This window comes from Oncorhynchus kisutch, linkage group LG6, assembly GCF_002021735.2.
Source record: "Oncorhynchus kisutch isolate 150728-3 linkage group LG6, Okis_V2, whole genome shotgun sequence".
Taxonomy (NCBI): domain Eukaryota; kingdom Metazoa; phylum Chordata; class Actinopteri; order Salmoniformes; family Salmonidae; genus Oncorhynchus; species Oncorhynchus kisutch.
This window is the reverse complement of record NC_034179.2, coordinates 1,841,627-1,864,946: the sequence shown is the minus strand read 5'-3', so window position 1 is coordinate 1,864,946 and position 23,320 is coordinate 1,841,627. Positions and strand designations below refer to the sequence as shown.

The window sequence follows — 23,320 nt, the reverse complement described above, 5'->3', positions numbered from 1 at the left end:
GCTGCCTTGGCAGGAACTAATGGGGTTCCATAATAAACCCCAGGAAGAGTAGCTGCTGCCTTGGCAGGAACTAATGGGGTTCCATAATAAACCCCAGGAAGAGTAGCTGCTGACTTGGCAGAAACTAATGGGGATCCATAATAAACCCCAGGAAGAGTAGCTGCTGCCTTGGCAGGAACTAATGGGGTTCCATAATAAACCCCAGGAAGAGTAGCTGCTGCCTTGGCAGAAACTAATGGCGATCCATTACAAATACAATACAAATACAACATCTCTCTACACTAGCCACAACATCGATCTACACTAGCCACAACATCGCTCCACACTAGCCACAACATCGCTCCACACTAGCCACAACATCGCTCTACACTAGCCACAACATCGATCTACACTAGCCACAACATCGCTCCACACTAGCCACAACATCGCTCTACACTAGCCACAACATCGCTCCACACTAGCCACAACATCGCTCCACACTAGCCACAACATCGCTCTACACTAGCCACAACATCGCTCCACACTAGCCACAACATCGCTCCACACTAGCCACAACATCGCTCCACACTAGCCACAACATCGCTCTACACTAGCCACAACATCGCTCCACACTAGCCACAACATCGCTCCACACTAGCCACAACATCGATCTACACTAGCCACAACATCGCTCTACACTAGCCACAACATCGCTCTACACTAGCCACAACATCGCTCTACACTAGCCACAACATCGCTCCACACTAGCCACAACATCGCTCCACACTAGCCACAACATCGCTCTACACTAGCCACAACATCGATCTACACTAGCCACAACATCGCTCTACACTAGCCACAACATCGATCTACACTAGCCACAACATCGCTCCACACTAGCCACAACATCGCTCTACACTAGCCACAACATCGCTCCACACTAGCCACAACATCGCTCCACACTAGCCACAACATCGCTCTACACTAGCCACAACATCGATCTACACTAGCCACAACATCGATCTACACTAGCCACAACATCGCTCCACACTAGCCACAACATCGCTCCACACTAGCCACAACATCGCTCTACACTAGCCACAACATCGATCTACACTAGCCACAACATCGCTCCACACTAGCCACAACATCGCTCTACACTAGCCACAACATCGCTCCACACTAGCCACAACATCGCTCCACACTAGCCACAACATCGCTCTACACTAGCCACAACATCGCTCCACACTAGCCACAACATCGCTCCACACTAGCCACAACATCGCTCTACACTAGCCACAACATCGATCTACACTAGCCACAACATCGCTCTACACTAGCCACAACATCGCTCTACACTAGCCACAACATCGCTCTACACTAGCCACAACATCGCTCCACACTAGCCACAACATCGCTCCACACTAGCCACAACATCGCTCTACACTAGCCACAACATCGATCTACACTAGCCACAACATCGCTCTACACTAGCCACAACATCGCTCTACACTAGCCACAACATCGCTCCACACTAGCCACAACATCGCTCCACACTAGCCACAACATCGCTCTACACTAGCCACAACATCGATCTACACTAGCCACAACATCGCTCTACACTAGCCACAACATCGCTCTACACTAGCCACAACATCTCTTTACACTAGCCACAACATCGCTCTATACTAGCCACAACATCGATCTACACTAGCCACAACATCTCTTTACACTAGCCACAACATCGCTCTATACTAGCCACAACATCGCTCTACACTAGCCACAACATCGATCTACACTAGCCACAACATCTCTCTACACTAGCCACAACATCGCTCTACACTAGCCACAACATCTCTTTACACAAGCCACAACATCGCTCTACACTAGCCACAACATCTCTCTCCACTAGCCACAACATCGCTCTACACTAGCCACAACATCACTCTACACTAGCCACAACATCGCTCTACACTAGCCACAACATCGCTCTACACTAGCCACAACATCGCTCTACATTAGCCACAACATCGCTCCACACTAGCCACAACATCGATCTACACTAGCCACAACATCGCTCTACACTAGCCACAACATCGCTCTACACTAGCCACAACATCGCTCCACACTAGCCACAACATCGCTCCACACTAGCCACAACATCGCTCTACACTAGCCACAACATCACTCCACACTAGCCACAACATCTCTTTACACTAGCCACAACATCTCTCTACACTAGCCACAACATCTCTCTACACTAGCCACAACATCTCTCTACACTAGCCACAACATCTCTCTACACTAGCCACAACATCGCTCTACACTAGCCACAACATCGCTCTACACTAGCCACAACATCTCTCTATACTAGCAACAACATCTCTCTACACTAGCCACAACACCGCTCTATACTAGCAACAACATCTCTCTAGACTAGCCACAACATCTCTCTACACTAGCCACAACATCTCTCTCCACTAGCCACAACATCGCTCTACACTAGCCACAACATCACTCTACACTAGCCACAACATCTCTCTATACTAGCCACAACATCTCTCTACACTAGCCACAACATCGCTCCACACTAGCCACAACATCGCTCTACACTAGCCACAACATCGATCTACACTAGCCACAACATCGCTCTACACTAGCCACAACATCGCTCTACACTAGCCACAACATCGCTCCACACTAGCCACAACATCGCTCCACACTAGCCACAACATCGCTCTACACTAGCCACAACATCGATCTACACTAGCCACAACATCGCTCTACACTAGCCACAACATCGCTCTACACTAGCCACAATATCGCTCTACACTAGCCACAACATCGCTCTACACTAGCCACAACATCTCTCTACACTAGCCACAACATCGCTCTACACTAGCCACAACATCTCTCTGTGTGTCTCTGAGGTCCCGCTCTCCATCTCCCTGACATCATGGTCTGACGCCTGGGCAATCTTATCTGAGCTATCTACTTCCTGCTGGATCGCCATTACCGTGGGGACCGACAGGGAAAGGAAGGAACACAGAACACTAATGGTATTCACACAAACACATACACACACACTCACTCACTTACACACACTCACATTCACACACACACACTCACATACACACACACATACACCTACTCTCACACACACACTCACACACACACACACTCCCACAAACACACACACACACACACACACACACACACACACACACACACACACACATTCACACACACACACACACACACACACACACACACACACACACACACACACACACACACACACACACACACACACACACACACACACACACACACACACAGAGATACACACTGCACAGCACACACGCATAAGCACACACACACACACAAACACACATGCACGCACACACATTCAAACTCACACACACTGGTATACATGAGGGAGGGACTTCTTCTGTGTCTCCTCATTCTAGACTGTTGCTGGAAGGTCGATTCATTTTAAAACCTGTCTCAGGTCCTCTGAGAAATGACATGAAGTATTGCTGTTGTTTCTCTGGGATCATTACAGTGACAACACATTAGGATGTCCTCGACACATACCTGGCAGAATGTATCAAGGATCTACCTGAGGGCATACAAAACAAGTCTCCTACTAGCTACAGGTCACAGTTACAGTTAACTACTGTACATTTATGATGTGAATAGTGTCTGTCTATAGGACTACCTAGACTACATTTTATTTTCAGATTAGGACTACCTAGACTACAGTTTCTATTCAGATTAGGACTACCAATACAATAGTTTCTATTCAGATTAGGATTACCTAGACAATAGTTCATATTCAGATTAGGATTACCTAGACAATAGTTCATATTCAGATTAGGATTACCTAGACAATATATTCTATTCAGATTAGGATTACCTAGACAATAGTTTCCATTCAGATTAGGATTGCCTAGACAATAGATTCTATTCAGATTAGGATCACCTAGACTATAGTTTTTATTCAGATTAGAACTACCTAGACTATAGTCTATATTCATATCGGACTTTTTGGTTTCATGGTCCTCTCATCTCTTCTCTCCCTCCTTCTCCTCCTTCAAATGGCAGGGTTCATGGTCCTCAACCCTCCCCCTCCTCTCTCCCTCCTTCTCCTCCTTCCAATGGCAGGGTTCATGGTCCTCAACCCTCCACCTCCTCTCTCCCTCCTTCTCCTCCTTCCAATGGCAGGGTTCATGGTCCTCAACCCTCCCCCTCCTCTCTCCCTCCTTCTCCTCCTTCCAATGGCAGGGTTCATGGTCCTCAACCCTCCCCCTCCTCTCTCCCTTTTTCTCCTCCTTTTCCATGACAGGTTTCATGGTCCTCCATCCTAACTCTCTCCTATTCGATTCCCTCTCTCTCCTCTCTTTCCTTTCTGTCATCCAAGGCAGGGTTCTAATACACGATCCTCCCTCCCCCTTCCCCCACTCTTGCCCTCTCTCTCCCCCTCCCTCCCTTTCTCCTCCCCCTCCCTCCCCTACCTCTCTCCTCCCCCTCCATCTCTCTTTCTCTCCTCCCACCCGCCCACGCCCTCTCCTCCCCCTCCATCTCTCTTTCTCTCCTCCCGCCCGCCCACGCCCTCTCCTCCCCCTCCATCTCTCTTTCTCTCCTCCCGCCCGCCCACGCCCTCTCCTCCCCCTCCATCTCTCTTTCTCTCCTCCCGCCCGCCCACGCCCTCTCCTCCCCCTCCATCTCTCTTTCTCTCCTCCTGCCCGCCCACGCCCTCTCCTCCCTCCACCACTCTCTACTCCCACCGTTACTTCTCTCACTTTCTTTGCCCTCCCTCCCTCATCCCTCCCTCCCTCTCAGCCCCCCTCTCGCTGTTCCAGCCCATCGTAGCTCTGACGAAGATTGTGACAGTCTCTCCCAGTCTGTGGGATAGAGACCATGCTACATTAATCAGCCACTTAGCCACACCACTTATCTCATTTACTTTTTCTTTCTGGGTCTCTCTACCCTTCTCTTTCTCTTTCTGAGTCTCTCCCCTTCTCTCTTTCTTTCTGGGTCTCTCTACCCTACTCCTTTTCTTTCTCAGTCTCTCAATCTCTCAGTCTCTCTCTCTCTTTCTCTCTCTCATCCCAAACCCCAAACCCACATCCACAAGTATCCACATTTTTAGTCTAACAATTCGTCATAACCAAACCCCATGCATCCTCCCACTGTGTCAAACCCATAAAAATAAGCCCATACCCATCATTTCCTCCTTCACATGCAGCAGCCACACGCTGCATCCCAAATTACACTCCGTTCTCTCTCCCATAGGGTTCTGGTCAAAAGCACTTTAGTTCAGCCAGACTCAGACAGACCCGTTCAGCCGTTGTCCTCTCCAGTTCCTCCTCCTCGATATGTGATATTAAGTGGCTGTCAGCTAGTTTAAAGGAAGGGCGTTAATGTCAGCTAGTATAAAGGAAGGGTGTTAATGTCAGCTAGTTTAAAGGAAGGGTGTTAATGTCAGCTAGTTTAAAGGAAGGGTGTTGATGTCAGCTAGTTTAAAGGAAGGGTGTTAATGTCAGCTAGTTTAAAGGAAGGGTGTTAATGTCAGCTAGTTTAAAGGAAGGGTGTTGATGTCAGCTAGTTTAAAGGAAGGGTGTTAATGTCAGCTAGTTTAAAGGAATGGTGTTAATGTCAGCTAGTTTAAAGGAAGGGTGTTAATGTCAGCTAGTTTAAAGGAAGGGTGTTAATGTCAGCTAGTTTAAAGGAAGGGCGTTAATGTCAGCTAGTTTAAAGGAAGGGTGTTAATGTCAGCTAGTATAATTAAAGGAAGGGTGTTAATGTCAGCTAGTTTAAAGGAAGGGTGTTAATGTCAGCTAGTTTAATGGAAAACGTGTTAATGTCAGCTAGTATTATTAAAGCAAGGGCGTTAATGTCAGCTAGTTTAAAGGAAGGGCGTTAATGTCAGCTAGTTTAAAGGAAGGGTGTTAATGTCAGCTAGTTTAATGGAAGGGTGTTAATGTCAGCTAGTTTAAAGGAAGGGCGTTAATGTCAGCTAGTATAATTAAAGGAAGGGTGTTAATGTCAGCTAGTATAATTAAAGGAAGGGTGTTAATGTCAGCTAGTTTAAAGGAAGGGTGTTAATGTCAGCTAGTTTAAAGGAAGGGCGTTAATGTCAGCTAGTTTAAAGGAAGCGTGTTGATGTCAGCTAGTTTAAAGGAAGGGTGTTAATGTTAGTTTAATGGAAGGTTGTTAATGTCAGCTAGTTTAAAGGAATGGTGTTAATGTCAGCTAGTTCAAAGGAAGGGCGTTAATGTCAGCTAGTTTAATGGAAGGGCATTAATGTCAGCGAGTTTAATTAAAGGAAGGGTGTTAATGTCAGCGACATTAAATATTTTGTCAGATATGATATAGCACAGACATAACTTTTTCAGACTCTGACAGGAGAGGAAATCATTCAATACTTTCTCAACAATATAACATCTAAACACTCCTTACACCCTGTATTCAACATTTCAAGCTAAGGTGTGTGTGTGTGTTTGAAGCTGTGGTAAAGTCATTACACAGAGTTACTGGCTCTGTGTAGAGTACGGGTAGTGTGATCACAGCACTAGGTAGATGTAGTGTGATCACAGCACTAGGTAGATGTAGTGTGATCACAGCACTAGGTAGATGTAGTGTGATCACAGCACTAGGTAGATGTAGTGTGATCACAGCACTAGGTAGATGTAGTGTGATCACAGCACTAGGTAGATGTAGTGTGACCACAGCACTAGGTAGATGTAGTGTGATCACAGCACTAGGTAGATGTAGTGTGATCAAAGCACTAGGTAGATGTATTGTGTGTTAACTGACTATCTATTTCCAGAGACAACTTTAAGGACATCCATGTAGACATTAGGTCATCCAGCTAGACATTAGGACATCCAGCTAGACATTAGGAAATCCAGCTAGAAATTAGGACACCCAGCTAGACATTAGGACATCCAGCTAGACTTTAGGACACCCAGATAGACATTAGGACATCCAACTAGACATTAGGACATCCAGCTAGACATTAGGAAATCCAGCAAGACATTAGGACATCCAGCTAGACATTAGGACATCCAGCTAGACATTAGGACAACCAGCTAGACATTAGGACATCCAGCTAGACATTAGGACATCCACTTACACATTAGGACATCCAGCTAGACATTAGGACATCCAGCTAGACATTAGGACATCCAGCTAGATATTAGGACATCCAGCTAGACATTAGGACATCCAGCTAGACATTAGGACATCCAGCTAGATATTAGGACATCCAGCTAGATATTAGGACAGCCAGCTTGACATTAGGACATCCAGCCTAGACATTAGGACATCCACTAAGATATTAGGACATCCAGGTAGACATTAGGACATCCAGCTTGACATTAGGACATCCAGCTAGACATTAGGACATCCAGCTAGACATTAGGACATTCAGCTAAACATTAGGACATCCAGCTAGACATTAGGACATCCAGCTAGACATTAGGCCATCCAGCTAGATATTAGGACATTCAGCTAGATTTTAGGACATCCAGCTAGACATTAGGACATCCAGCTAGATATTAGGACATCCAGCTAGACATTAGGACATCCAAATAGACATTAGGACATCCAGCTAGACATTAGGACATCCAGGCAGACTATCTGGTATCTTCGTGGTCATTTTCAACCTTTCCTTGTCCCAGTCTGTAATCCCCACAGTCTCAAAACGACCACCATCATTCCTGTTCCTATGAACTCTAAGGCGTCATGCCACACTGACCACCGCCCTGTAGCACTCACATCTGTAATCATGAAGTGCTTTAAAAGAGGCTGGTTATGGCACACATCAACTCCATCATCCCAGATGCCTTTAATTTGCATAACTCCCAAACAGATCTACAGATGATGTCATCTCAATTGCACTCCACGCTGCCCTCTCACACCTGGCCAAGGGGAATACTGCTCATAGACTACAGATCAGCGTTCAACGCCATAGTATCCTCCAAGCTCATCACTAAGCTCAGGACGTTGGGAATGAAAACATCCCTCTGCAACTGGATCCTGGACTATCTGACTGGCCGACAGTTTACAGGGACCTGGCAGTATGGTGCCAGGACAACAACCTCTCCCTCCACGTCAATAAGACCAAGGAGCTGATCGAGGACTACAGGAAACAGGGAGGGGATGCACAAAGACTTCAGCTTCCCGACACATTGACTGTTCTTGTGTTTCTTTAACTCTCATTGTAGCTCTTGTGTGTTTTTATTTTATTAGATATTCGATTATCTATTATCTATGTTATTAATATTATTATTAGTGAAATTCTTCTTCTTTTTTTACATTGATATTATCAATATTATTACCAATATTATTAGTAGTAGGTGTAGTATCTATATTATAATCTATATTAGTAGTATCTATATCATTATTAGTAGGTGTAGTATCTATATTATAATCTATATTAGTAGTATCTATATTATAATCTATATTAGTAGTATCTATATTATAATCTATATTAGTAGTATCTATATCATTATTATTAGTAGTAGGTGTAGTATCTATATTATAATCTATATTAGTAGTATCTATATTATAATCTATATTAGTAGTATCTATATTATAATCTATATTAGTAGTATCTATATCATTATTATTAGGTGTAGTATCTATATTATAATCTATATTAGTAGTATCTATATCATTATTATTAGTAGTAGTATCTATATTATAATCTATATTAGTAGTATCTATATTATAATCTATATTAGTAGTATCTATATTATAATCTATATTAGTAGTATCTATATCATTATTATTAGTAGTAGTATCTATATTATAATCTATATTAGTAGTATCTATATTATAATCTATATTAGTAGTATCTATATCATTATTATTAGGTGTAGTATCTATATTATAATCTATATTAGTAGTATCTATATCATTATTATTAGTAGTAGTATCTATATTATAATCTATATTAGTAGTATCTATATCATTATTATTAGTAGTAGTATCTATATTATAATCTATATTATTATCTACATTACTGTCTATATTATTATCTACATTACTGTCTATATTATTATCTACATTATTGTCTATATTATTATCTACATTACTGTCTATATTATTATCTACATTACTGTCTATATTATTATCTACATTACTGTCTATATTATTATCTACATTACTGTCTATATTATTATCTACATTACTGTCTATATTATTATCTACATTACTGTCTATATTATTATCTACATTACTGTCTATATTATTTGTATTATAATCTGCATCACTGCATTATTGGAGCTCTCAATGTAAGACTTTCACTGTACTGTTGTACACCTGTTGTATCGAGTGCCGTGGCGAATAAACTGTGAACTGTAATAAACAATGCTACTATACCTCTACCCCTTCCTACTAGGGACGCCTCCCCATTACCTTTATGTTCCACTATTTCTGACCAGAGAGACATGAGCATCACACACCCTATGAGCCTGGTTAGAAGTAGTGCACTATACACTGTCAGCACTGTCACACACACACAGACACACATACTGGCCTGTCACACACATACTGGCCTGTCACACATGCACACACATACACACTGGGATACATCTCTGATTTCTCCACTCAGCACTGTCACACACACACACACACACACACACACACACACACACACACACACACACACACACACACACACACACACACACACACACACACACACACACACACACACACACACAATGGGACACATCTCTGATTTCTCCTCTCAGCACTGTCACACACACACACACACACACACACACACACACACACACACACACACACACACACACACACTGGGACACATCTCTGATTTCTCCTCGAGGCACTGTCACACACACACTGGTCTGTCCTGTCATCATATATATGTCTATATGTATACATTCATTTTTTTTATTTTTTCTGGGGATCTGCAGCACCCTCAGGACCCCTTCTTCCCATGACAATGCCTGTCACACACACATACAGGCCTGTCCAGCCAGGTCAACCGTGACACAAGCCAGTAAACCACATCCATTATTGTCTGAGGACTTCAGGAGGCCACTAGGGGCAACAGCAAGCACTGTTACCTTCAAGTAGGTTTAGGTTTTACTAGGGTGAGAGAATGTGGTCAAGGAAGAGGGTGACAATCTGCTTGTTATAACTTACTTACGTAAAGAAATAAAAATAGACAGAGATGGGAGAAGGAGGAAGAGAGAGAGACGGGAGAAGGAGGAAGAGAGAGAGAGGGGAGAAGGAGGAAGAGAGAGAGATGGGGAGAAGGAGGAAGAGAGAGAGGGGAGAAGGAGGAAGAGAGAGAGGGGAGAAGGAGGAAGAGAGAGACGGGAGAAGGAGGAAGAGAGAGAGGGGAGAAGGAGGAAGAGAGAGAGGGGAGAAGGAGGAAGAGAGAGACGGGAGAAGGAGGAAGAGAGAGAGGGGAGAAGGAGGAAGAGAGAGACGGAAGAAGGAGGAAGAAAGAGATGGGAGAAGGAGGAAGAGAGAGAGGGGAGAAGGAGGAAGAGAGAGAGGAGAGAAGGAGGAAGAGAGAGACGGGAGAAGGAGGAAGAGAGAGAGGGGAGAAGGAGGAAGAGAGAGAGGGGAGAAGGAGGAAGAGAGAGACGGGAGAAGGAGGAAGAGAGAGAGGGGAGAAGGAGGAAGAGAGAGACGGAAGAAGGAGGAAGAGAGAGACGGGAGAAGGAGGAAGAGAGAGAGGGGAGAAGGAGGAAGAGAGAGATGGGAGAAGGAGGAAGAGAGAGATGGGAGAAGGAGGAAGAGAGAGAGGGGAGAAGGAGGAAGAGAGAGAGGGGAGAATGAGGAAGAGAGACGGGAGAAGGAGGAAGAGAGAGAGGGGAGAAGGAGGAAGAGAGAGACGGGAGAAGGAGGAAGAGAGAGATGGTATAGGATCTTTATTAGAACTAACTTCCGATACGTAGGTTGATTTGGTCCCGTCGTTCTCCGTTGGGGTTCTGGAAGCAGGTGTAGAGTCCGTTGTTTGAGAGGTCCACCTCCATCAGTATGAGTCTAGACCCCTCCTCCCGGTGGCGTGCCTTCACGTCCGTCCCGTTTACCTTCCACGTCACGCTGGCCTCGCTGTCCAGAGAGCCACACTGCATAGTCACGTCCCCACCCATACGCTCATACTGAATACTGGCCCCTAGAGAGGAGAGAGGAGCAGGGTGCTGTTACTACACATTCACTACACCGTTACTACACCATTACTACGCTGTTACTACACTGTTACTACACATTAACTACAACATTACTACACCATTACTACGCTGTTACTACACAGTCACTACACCATTACCACACCATTACTACACCGTTACTACACCGTTACTACACTGTTACTACACCGTTACTACACCGTTACTACACCATTACTACACATGGCTAACTCAGGTCTTTGTAGTTGTTTTATCATCTCTGTAACTCAGGTCTCACACACAGACATTAAGCAGCCATGTACTGGCTCATAAATCCCCTAGAGTCTATTGATGAACCGATGTGTCAATCTAAGTAACATAATAATATAAACTACCAACTAATGTGACCACACTGTGGAAAGGGGAGATTGTGAGGAAAAGCAAGGCGTTTTGGTATAGGACCCCCACAGTGTCACAGGGCTCGTCTCAGGGTAACCGCAACCGGATTAAACTTAAACGGGTTAAATATGTGTATTACTGTCTCTGAGTCTCTGTGTCTCTGTATATTACTGTTTCTCTGTTTGTATTTCTGAGTCTCTGAGTCTCGGTGTCTCTGTGTCTCTGTATATTACTGTGTCTCTGTGTCTCTGTGTCTCTGTCTCTCTGTGTCTCTGTCTCTCTGTGTCTCTGTGTCTCTGTGTCTCTGCCTCTCTGTGTCTGTCTCTCTGTGTCTCTGTGTCTCTGTATATTACTGTGTCTCTGTGTATCTGTGGCTCTGTCTCTCTGTATCTCTGAGTCCTTTCTCTGTGTCTCTGTGTCTCTGTGTATTACTGCATCTCTGTGTCTCTGTGTCTCTGTCTCTCTGTGTCTCTGAGTCTCTGAGTCTCTGAGTCTCTGTATCTCTGTGGCTCGGTGTCGCGGTGTCTCCGTGTCTCTGTCTCTCTGTGTCTCTGTGTCTCTGTGTCTCTGATTCTCTGTGTCTCTGAGTCTATGTGTCTCTGTCTCTCTGTGTCTCGGTGTCTCGGTGTCTCTGTGTCTCTGAGTCTCTGTGTCTCTGAGTCTCTGTGTCTCTGTGTTTCTGTGTCTCTGTCTCTCGGTGTCTCGGTGTCTCTGTGCCTCTGTCTCTCTGTGTCTCTGTGTATTACTGCGTCTCTGTGTCTCTGTGTCTCTGTGTCTCTGTGTCTCTGAGTTTCTGAGTCTCTGTCTCTCGGTGTCTCTGTCTCTCTGTGTCTCTGAGTCTCTGTCTCTCTGTGTCTCTGTCTCTCTGTGTTTCTGTGTCTCTGAGTTCTTTCTCTGTGTCTCTGTGTCTCGGTGCCTCGGTGTCTCTGTGTCTCTGTCTCTCTGTGTCTCTGTCTCTCTGAGTTCTTTCTCTGTTTCTCGGTGTCTCGGTGTCTCGGTGTCTCGGTGGCTCTGTGTCTCTGTGTACTACGACACTACCGCTCAAAAGTTTGGGCACACCTAGACATGCCCTTGTTTTTGAAAGAAAAACACATGTCTTTGTCTATTAAAATAACATCAAATTTATCTGAAATACAGTGTAGACATTGTTAATGTTGTAAATGACTATTGTAGCTGGAAACGGCAGATTTTTTATGGAATTTCTACATATGCGTACAGAGGCCCATTATCAGCAACCATCACTCCTGTGTTCCAATGGCACGTTGTGTTAGCTAATCCAAGTTTATCATTTTAAAAAGGCTAATTGATCATTAGAAAAACATTTTGCAATTATTTTAGCACAGCTGACAACTGTTGTTCTGATTAAAGGAGCAATAAAACTGGCCTTGTTTGATTAGTTGAGTATCTGGAGCATCAGCATTTGTGGGTTTGATTACAGGCTCAAAATGGCCAGAAACAAATAACTTTCTTCTGAAACTCGTCAGTCTATTCTTGTTCTGAGAAATGAAGGCTATTCCATGCGAGAAATTGACAAGAAACTGAAGATCTTGTTCAACAGTGTGTAGTACTCCCTTCACAGAACTGCGCAAAGTTCTGTACAAGTCCAATAACGTGCCTAGTTTGAGAAACAGACACCTCACAAGTCCTCAACTGGCAGCTTCATTAAATAGTACCCACAAAACACCAGTCTCAACATCAACAGTGAAGCGGCAACTTCGGCATGCTGGCCTTTCTGGATGGCAGGAAGCTTGGCCCCAGTGATGTACTGGGCCATTTGCCCTACCCTCTGTAGTGACTTGCGGTCTGAGGCCAAGCAGTTGCCATACCAGTCAGCGATACAACCATGCTCTCGATGGTGCAGCTGTAGTACCTTGTGAGGATCTGAGGATCCACGTCAAATCTTTTCAGTCTCCTGAGGGAGAATAGGTTTTCACAACTGTCTTGGTGTGCTTGGACCATGTTAGTTTGTTGGTGATGTGGACACCAAGGTACTTGAAGCTCTCAACCTGCTCCATTGCAGCCCCATCGATGAGAATGGGGGCATGCTCGGTCCTCTTTTTCCTGTAGTCCACAATCATCTCCTTTGTCTTGATCACGTTGAGGGAGAGGTTGTTGAGAATGCTGTTCATCGACTACAGCTCGGCATTTAACACCATAGTGCCCTCCAAGCTCGTCATCAAGCTCGAGACCCTGGGTCTCGACCCCGCCCTGTGCAACTGGGTACTGGACTTCCTGACGGGCCACCCCCAGGTGATGAGGGTAGGCAACAACATTTCCACCCCGCTGATCCTCAACACTGGGGCCCCACAAGGGTGCGTTCTGAGCCCTCTCCTGTACTCCCTGTTCACCCACGACTGCGTGGCCACGCACGCCTCCAACTCAATCATCAAGTTTGCGGACGACACAACAGTGGTAGGCTTGATTACCAACAACGACGAGACGGCCTACAGGGAGGAGGTGAGGGCCCTCGGAGTGTGGTGTCAAGAAAATAACCTCACACTCAACGTCAACAAAACTAAGGAGATGATTGTGGACTTCAGGAAACAGCAGAGGGAACACCCCCCTATCCACATTGATGGAACAGTAGTGGAGAGGGTAGTAAGTTTTAAGTTCCTCGGCGTACACATCACAGACAAACTGAATTGGTCCACCCACACAGACAGCATCGTGAAGAAGGCGCAGCAGTGCCTCTTCAACCTCAGGAGGCTGAAAAATTCGGCTTGTCACCAAAAGCACTCACAAACTTCTACAGATGCACAATCCCTATAGTCTGTCTCGTCGTTGTTAGTGATCAGGCCTACACTGTTATGTCAACGGCAAACTTAATGATGGTGTTGGAGTTGTGCCTGGGCGTGCAGTCATGAGTGAACAGGGAGTACAGGAGGGGACTGAGCACGCACCCCTGAAGTGCCCCAGTGTTGAGGATCAGCCTGGCAGATGTGTTGTTGCCTACCATTACCACCTAGGGGCGGCCCCTTCAAGATGTCCAGGATCCAGTTGCAGAAGGAGGTTTTTAGTCCCAGGGTCCTTAGCTTATTGATGAGCTTTGGGGGCACTATGATGTTGAATGCTGAGCTGTAGTCAATAGCATTCTCACATAGGTGTTCCTTTTGTCCAGGTGAGAAAGGGCAGTGTGGAGTGTGATTGAGATTGCATAATCTGTCGATCTGTTTGGGTGGAATGCGAATTGGAGTGAGTCTAGTGTCCCTGGGAAAATGGTGTTGATGTAAGCCATGACCAGCCTTTCAAACCACTTCATGGCTACAGACGTGAGTGTTACGGGTCGTTTATCATTTAGGCAGGTTACCTTAGTGTTCTTGGGTACAGGCACTATGGTGGTCTGCTTGAAACATGTTGGTATTACGGACTCGGACAGGGAGAGTTTGAAAATGTCAGTGAAGACACTTGCCAGTTGGTCAGTGCATGCCCGGAGCACACGTCCTGGTAGTCCATCTGGCCCTGTGGCCTTGTGAATGTTGACCTGTTTAGTCACATCGGCTGCAAAGAATGTGATCACACAGTCTTCCGGAAAAGCTGGTGCTCTCATGCGTGTTTCAGTGTTATTTGCCTCGAAGTGAGCATTTAAGTAGTTTAGCTTGTCTGGTATGCTCGTGTCACTGGGCAGCTCTTGGCTGTGCCTCCCTTTATATTTTGTAAAGGTTTGCAAGCCTTGCCACATCCAACGAGCGTCAGAGCCTATGTAGTACGATTCGATCTTATTCCTGTATTGACACTTGGTGGTTCGTCTGAGGGAATAACAGGATTTCTTATTAGCTTCTGGGTTAGAGTCCTGCTCCTTGAAAGCGGCAGCTCTAGCCTTTACCTCAGTGCGGATGTTGCCTGTAATACACGCCTTCTGGTTGGGGTATGTACCCTCGCTTACTGTGGGGATGACGTCATCAATGCACTTATTGATGAAGCCAATGACTGATGTGGTGTACTCCTCAATGCCATCGGAAGAATCCAGGAACATGTTCCAGTCTGTGATAGCAAAACAGTCCTGTAGCTTAGCATCTGCTTCATCTGACCACTTTGTTATTCTAGTCACTGGTGCTTCCTGCTTTAATTTTAGCTTGTAAGCAGGAATCAGGAGGATATAATTATGGTTAGATTTTGCCAAATGGAGGGTGAGGGAGAGTTTGCAGGCATCTCTGTGTGTGGAGTAAAGGTGTTCCAGATTTGTTTTCCCTCTGGTTGCACATTTAACATGCTGATAGAAATTTGGTGAATCGGATTTAAGTTTTCCTGCATTCAAGTCCCCGGGTATTGCTGTGTATTACTGTGTCTCTGTGTATTACTTTGTCTCTGTGTATTACTGTGTCTCTGTGTATTTGGTGTTTGGTATTTTATTCAGATCCCCATTTACAAAATCAGCAGCTACACTTCCTGGGGTCCACAAAAAACTTGTAACATGACATAATACAGAACATTAATAGACAACAGCTGAATGACAGAACTACATACAAAAGGCCATATACAGTAGCCTACATATCAATACATACACACTATCTAGGTCCAGTAGCCTACATATCAATACATCCACACTATCTAGGTCCAGTAGCCTACATATCAATACATACACACTATCTAGGTCCAGTAGCCTACATATCAATACATCCACACTATCTAGGTCCAGTAGCCTACATATCAATACATCCACACTATCTAGGTCCAGTAGCCTACATATCAATACATCCACACTATCTAGGTCCAGTAGCCTACATATCAATACATCCACACTATCTAGGTCCAGTAGCCTACATATCAATACATCCACACTATCTAGGTCCAGTAGCCTACATATCAATACATACACACTATCTAGGTCCAGTAGCCTACATATCAATACATCCACACTATCTAGGTCCAGTAGCCTACATATCAATACATACACACTATCTAGGTCCAGTAGCCTACATATCAATACATCCACACTATCTAGGTCCAGTAGCCTACATATCAATACATCCACACTATCTAGGTCCAGTAGCCTACATATCAATACATCCACACTATCTAGGTCCAATAGCCTACATATCAATACATCCACACTATCTAGGTCCAGTAGCCTACATATCAATACATCCACACTATCTAGGTCCAGTAGCCTACATATCAATACATCCACACTATCTAGGTCCAGTAGCCTACATATCAATACATACACACTATCTAGGTCCAGTAGCCTACATATCAATACATACACACTATCTAGGTCCAGTAGCCTACATATCAATACATACACACTATCTAGGTCCAGTAGCCTACATATCAATGCAGACACACAAACTATCTAGGTCAAATAGGGGAGAGGTGTTGTGCTGTGAGGCGTTGCTTTATCAGTTCTTTGAAACCAGGTTTGCTGTTCATTTGAGCAATATGAGATGGAATGGAGTTCCATGCTGTAATGGCTCTATTTAATACTGCACGCTTTATTCAATTTGTTTTGGATTTGGAGTAAATGTCTGTGTCAGAGCTGGAGGTGTAATGAACACAATGGGAGACAGAGAGCTGGTTTCAAGCGCAGAGCGCAGCAGGTGTTTATTGTAAAGGACCACAGGAGGCGGCAGGAAGCTGGGTCCAGGGGCAGGCAGAAGGTCATACACAGGAGGAGGCAGGTAGCTGGGTCCAGGGACAGGCAGAAGGTCATACACAGGAGGAGGCAGGTAGCTGGGTCCAGGGGTAGGCAGAAGGTTATACACAGGAGGAGGCAGGTAGCTGGGTCCAGGGGTAGGCAGAAGGTCATACACAGGAGGAGGCAGGTAGCTGGGTCCAGGGACAGGCAGAAGGTCATACACAGGAGGAGGCAGGTAGCTGGGTCCAGGGGCAGGCAGAAGGTCATACACAGGAGGAGGCAGGTAGCTGGGTCCAGGGACAGGCAGAAGGTCATACACAGGAGGAGGCAGGTAGCTGGGTCCAGGGGTAGGCAGAAGGTCATACACAGGAGCAGGAAGGTAGCTTGGTCCAGGGGCAGGCAGAAGGTTATACACAGGAGGAGGCAGGTAGCTGGCCCCAGGGGCAAGCAGAAGGTCATACACAGGAGGAGGCAGGTAGCTGGGTCCAGGGGCAGGCAGAAGGTTATACACAGGGGGTCCAAAAAGGCAACAGTACAGTACCGGGATATCAGGCAGTAGGTTGATAACAGGAAATCCAATAGGCTAAAGTACAGGCAGGGAATAGGCAAAAGGCTTTTTTAAACGTTTTAATATATTTATTTCACCTTTATTTAACCAGGTAGGCTAGTTGAGAACACCTTTATTTAACCAGGTAGGCTAGTTGAGAACACCTTTATTTAACCAGGTAGGCTAGTTGAGAACACCTTTATTTAACCAGGTAGGCTAGTTGAGAACACCTTTATTTAACCAGGTAGGCTAGTTGAGAACACCTTTATTTAACCAGGTAGGCTAGTTGAGAACACCTTTATTTAACCAGGGAGGCTAGTTGAGAACACCTTTATTTAACCAGGTAGGCTAGTTGAGAACACCTTTATATAACCAGGTAGGCTAGTTGAGAACACCTTTATTTAACCAGGTAGGCAAGTTGAGAACACCTTTATTTAACCAGGTAGGCTAGTTGAGAACACCTTTATTTAACCAGGTAGGCCAGTTGAGAACACCTTTATTTAACCAGGTAGGCCAGTTGAGAACACCTTTATTTAACCAGGTAGGCTAGTTGAGAACACCTTTATTTAACCAGGTAGGCTAGTTGAGAACACCTTTATTTAACCAGGTAGGCTAGTTGAGAACACCTTTATTTAACCAGGTAGGCTAGTTGAGAACACCTTTATTTAACCGGGTAGGCTAGTTGAGAACACCTTTATTTAACCAGGTAGGCTAGTTGAGAACACCTTTATTTAACCAGGTAGGCTAGTTGAGAACACCTTTATTTAACCAGGTAGGCTAGTTGAGAACACCTTTATTTAACCAGGGAGGCTAGTTGAGAACACCTTTATTTAACCAGGGAGGCCAGTTGAGAACAAGTTCTCATTTACAACTGCGACCTGGCCAAGATAAAGCAAAGCAGTTTGACACATACAACAACACAGAGTTACAGATGGAATAAACAAACATACAGTCAATAATACAGTAGAACACAAGAAAACAAAAAGTCTATATACAGTGTGTGCAAATGAGGTAGGATAAGGGAGGTAAGGCAATCAATAGGCCATGGTGGTGATGTAATTATTATATAGCATTTAAACACTGGAATGGTAGATGTGCAGAAGATGAATGTGCAAGTAGAGATACTGGGGTGCAAATGAGCAAGATAAATAAATAAATACAGTATGGGGATGAGGTAGGTAGATGGGCTATTTACAGATGTGCTATGTACAGGTGCAGTGATCTGTGAGCTGCTCGGACAGCTGATGCTTAAAGTTAGTGAGGGAGATATGAGTCTCCAGCTTCAGTGATTTTTGCAGTTTGTTCCATTCATTGGCAGCAGAGATCTGAAAGGAAAGGTGGCCAAAGGAAGAATTGGCTTTGGGGGTGACCAGTGAGATATACCTGATGGAACATGTGCTACGGGTGGGTGTTGTTATCGTGACCAGTAAGCTGAGATAAGGTGGGGCTTTACCTAACAGAGACTTGTAGATGACCTGGAGCCAGTGGGTTTGGCAATGAGAATGAAGAGAGGGCCAGCCAACAAGAGCGTACAGGTCGCAGTGGTGGTTAGTATGTGGGGCTTTGGTGACAAAACGGATGGCACTGTGATAGACTGCATCCAATTTGTTGAGTCCAGTGTTGGAGGTTATTTTGTAATTGACATCGCTGAAGTCGAGGATCAGTAGTTTTACGAGGGTTTGGCAGCATGAGTGAAGGATGCTTTGTTGCGAAATAGGAAGTTGATTCTAGATTTAATTTTGGATTGGAGATGCTGAATGTGAGTCTGGAAGGAGAGTTTACAGTCTAACCAGACACCTAGGTATTTGTAGTTGTCCACATATTCTAAGTCAGAACCTTCCAGAGTAGTGATGTTGGACGGGTGGGCGGGTGCGGGCAGCGATCAGTTGAAGAGTATGCATTTAGTTTTACTTGCATTTAAGAGCAGTTGGAGGCCACAGTAGGAGAGTTTGGAGGTTAGTTACCACAGTGTCCAAAGAAGGTCCAGAAGTATACAGAATGGTGTCGTCTGCTTAGAGGTGGATCAGAGAATCACCAGCAGCAAGAGCGACATCATTTGTGTATACAGAGAAGAGAGTCGGACCGAGAATTGAACCCTGTGGCACCCCCATAGAGACTGCCAGAGGTCCGGACAACAGGCCGATTTGACTCACTGAACTCTATCAGAGAGGCCGTTGTTAGTGAGGCAGGCCAAAACTATCATACACGGGAGGATTCAATTACAGGAAAAGCAGATTGAATAGAAGTGTGTCACAAAACAAACAATACAATCACAGTGATGAGGTGCAAAGAACTGAACCAACTAGTGTGTGATAATGACATACAGGTAGGTGTGTGAACAGGTGATTAGAATTCAGGTGATTGGGATTTGGAAAGTGAGCTGTGTTCAGGGGATCTACGTGTTTGAGAGTGTGAGTTGCAAAGTGAGCAGTGTTCAGGGGATCTGTGTATTACTGTGTATCTGTGTCTCTGTGTATTACTGTGTCTCTGTGTCTCTGTGTATTACTGTGTCTCTGTGTATTACTGTGTCTCGGTGTTTCTGTGTATTACTGTGTCCCTGTGTATTACTGTGTCTCTGTGTCTCTGTTTATTACTGTGTCTCTGTGTATTACTGTGTCTCTGTGTATTACTCTGTCTCTGTGTATTACTGTGTCTCTGTGTATTACTGTGTCTCTGTGTATTACTGTGTCTCTGTGTATTACTGTGTCTCTGTGTATTATTGTGTGTCTGTGTCTCTGTGTCTCTGTGTATTACTGTGTCTCTGTGTATTACTGTGTATCTGTGTCTCTGTGTCTGTGTATTACTGTGTCTCTGTGTATTAATGTGTCTCTGTGTCTCTGTGTATTACTGTGTCCCTGTGAATTACTGTGTCTCTGTGTCTCTGTTTATTACTGTGTATATGTGTATTACTCTGTCTCTGTGTATTACTGTGTCTCTGTGTCTCTGTGTATTACTGTGTCTCTGTGTATTAGTGTGTCTCTGTGTCTCTGTGTATTACTGTGTCTCTGTGTCTCTGTGTATTACTGTGTCTCCGTGTCTCTGTGTATTATTGTGTCTCTGTGTCTCTGTGCATTACTGTGTCTCTGTGTCTCTGTGTATTATTGTGTCTCTGTGTCTCTGTGTATTACTGTGTCTCTGTGTATTAGTGTGTCTCTATGTCTCTGTGTATTACTGTGTCTCTGTGTCTCTGTGTATTATTGTGTCTCTGTGTCTCTGTGCATTACTGTGTCTCTGTGTCTCTGTGTATTACTGTGTTTCTGTGTATTACTGTGTCTCTGTGTATTATTGTGTCTCTGTGTCTCTGTGTATTACTGTGTCTCTGTGTCTCTGTGTATTACTGTGTCTCTGTGTATTACTGTGTCTCTGTGTATTACTGTGTATCTGTGTCTCTGTGTATTATTGTGTCTCTGTGTCTCTGTGTATTACTGTGTCTCTGTGTCTCTGTGTATTACTGTGTCTCTGTGTCTCTGTATATTGCTGTGTCCCTGTGTATTACTGTGTCTCTGTGTCTCTGTGTCTGTGTATTACTGTGTCTCTGTGTATTAATGTGTCTCTGTGTAATACTGTGTCTCTGTTTATTACTGTGTCCTGGTGTATTACTGTGTATCTGTGTATTACTGAGCATTACTGTGTCTCTGTGTATTACTGTGTCTCTGTGTCTCTGTGTATTACTGTGTCTCTGTGTACTACTGTGTATTACTGTGTCTCTGTGTCTCTGTGTATTACTGTGTCCCTGTGTATTACGGTGTCTCTGTGTCTCTGTGTCTGTGTATTACTATGTCTCTGTGTATTAATGTGTCTCTGTGTCTCTGTGTATTACTGTGTCCCTGTGTATTACGGTGTCTCTGTGTCTCTGTGTCTCTGTGTCTGTGTATTACTGTGTCTCTGTGTATTAATGTGTCTCTGTGTCTCTGTGTAATACTGTGTCTCTGTTTATTACTGTGTCCTGGTGTATTACTGTGTATCTGTGTATTACTGAGCATTACTGTGTCTCTGGGTATTACTGTGTCTCGGTGTATCAATGTGTCTCTGTGTCTCTGTGTATTACTGTGTCTCTGTGTACTACTGCGTATTACTGTGTCTCTGTGTCTCTGTGTATTACTGTGTCCCTGTGTATTACTGTGTCTCTGTGTACTACTGTGTATCTGTGTATTACTGAGCATTACTGTGTCTATGGGTATTACTGTGTCTCTATGTCTCTGTGTATTAATGTGTCTCTGTGTCCCTGTGTATTACTGTGTCCCGGTGTATTACTGTGTATCTGTGTATTACTGAACATTACTGTGTCTCTGTGTATTACTGTGTCTCTGTGTATTACTGTGTCTCTGTGTCTCTGTGTATTACTGTGTCTCTGTGTACTACTGTGTATTACTGTGTCTCTGTGTATTACTGTGTCTCTGTGTATTACTGTGTCCCTGTGTATTACTGTGTCTCTGTGTATTACTGTGTCTATGTGTATTACTGTGTCTCTGTGTATTACTGTGTCTCTGTGTATTACTGTCTCTCTGTGTCTCTGTGTATTACTGTGTCTCTGTGTATTAATGTGTCTCTGTGTCTCTGTGTCTCTGTGCATTACTGTGTCCCTGTGTATTACTGTGTCTCTGTGTCTCTGTGTATTACTGTGTATTATTGTGTCTCTGTGTCTCTGTGTATTACTGTGTCTCTGTGTATTACTGTGTCTCTGTGTCTCTGTGTATTAATGTGTCTCTGTGTCTCTGTGTCTCTGTGTATTACTGTGTCTCTGTGTATTACTGTGTCTCTGTGTCTCTGTGTCTCTGTGTATTACTGTGTATTACTGTGTCTCTGTGTCTCTGTGTATTACTGTGCATTACTGTGTCTCTGTGTTTTACTGTGTCCCTGTGGCTCTGTGCATCTGTGTAATACTGTATCTCTGTGTATTACTGCGTCCCTGTGCATTACTGTGTCTCTGTGTGTTAATGTGTCTCTGTGTCTCTGTGTATTACTGTGTCTCTGTGTATTACTGTGTCTCTGTGTGTTAATGTGTCTCTGTGTCTCTGTGTATTACTGTGTCTCTGTCTATTACTGTGTCTCTGTCTATTACTGTGCATTACTGTGTCTCAGTCTATTACTGTTCATTACTGTGTCTCTGTGTATCTGTGTATTATGGCCAGTCCATCTGCTCTATCTGCCCTATGGCCAGTCCATCTGCTCTAACCACTCTATGGCCAGTCCATCTGCTCTAACTGCCCTATGGCCAGTCCATCTGCTCTAACTGCCCTATGGCCAGTCCATCTGCTCTAACCGCCCTATGGCCAGTCCATCTGCTCTAACCGCCCTATGGCCAGTCCATCTGCTCTATCTGCTCTATGGCCAGTCCATCTGCTCTAACCGCTCTATGGCCAGTCCAGTTCTTTCTGAAACAATAAACTGGGGGAGTGAAAAGAGCATTGGAGCGTTTCCATGCTTGTCCTTGGCGTTGTGTTCCGTGTTACATGGCGTTGTGTTCCGTGTTACATGGCATTGTGTTCCGTGTTACATGGTTCAGGGAGTGAAGCACGGAGAGCAGCCGAAGGGACACACACACACGCACGCACACGCACGTGTACACACACACACACACACACACTGACGACTCTTTCTTATCAATAGCGCCAACAACATATCTCATGAATATAACATCCTCTGTCCAATCAGCAG

General features: G+C 44.6%; 1 protein-coding gene across 1 annotated transcript in view; it reads right to left on the bottom strand.

Moving 5' to 3' along the window:
- Nucleotides 1–23,320, bottom strand: part of cntfr (ciliary neurotrophic factor receptor) — a 530,571-nt gene that overhangs the window by 208,346 nt on the left and 298,905 nt on the right. The window contains exon 3 of the mRNA XM_031826000.1: nucleotides 10,916–11,149. Within this exon, the coding sequence (XP_031681860.1) occupies nucleotides 10,916–11,149 (234 nt within the window). The remainder of the gene's footprint in view (nucleotides 1–10,915; nucleotides 11,150–23,320) is intronic.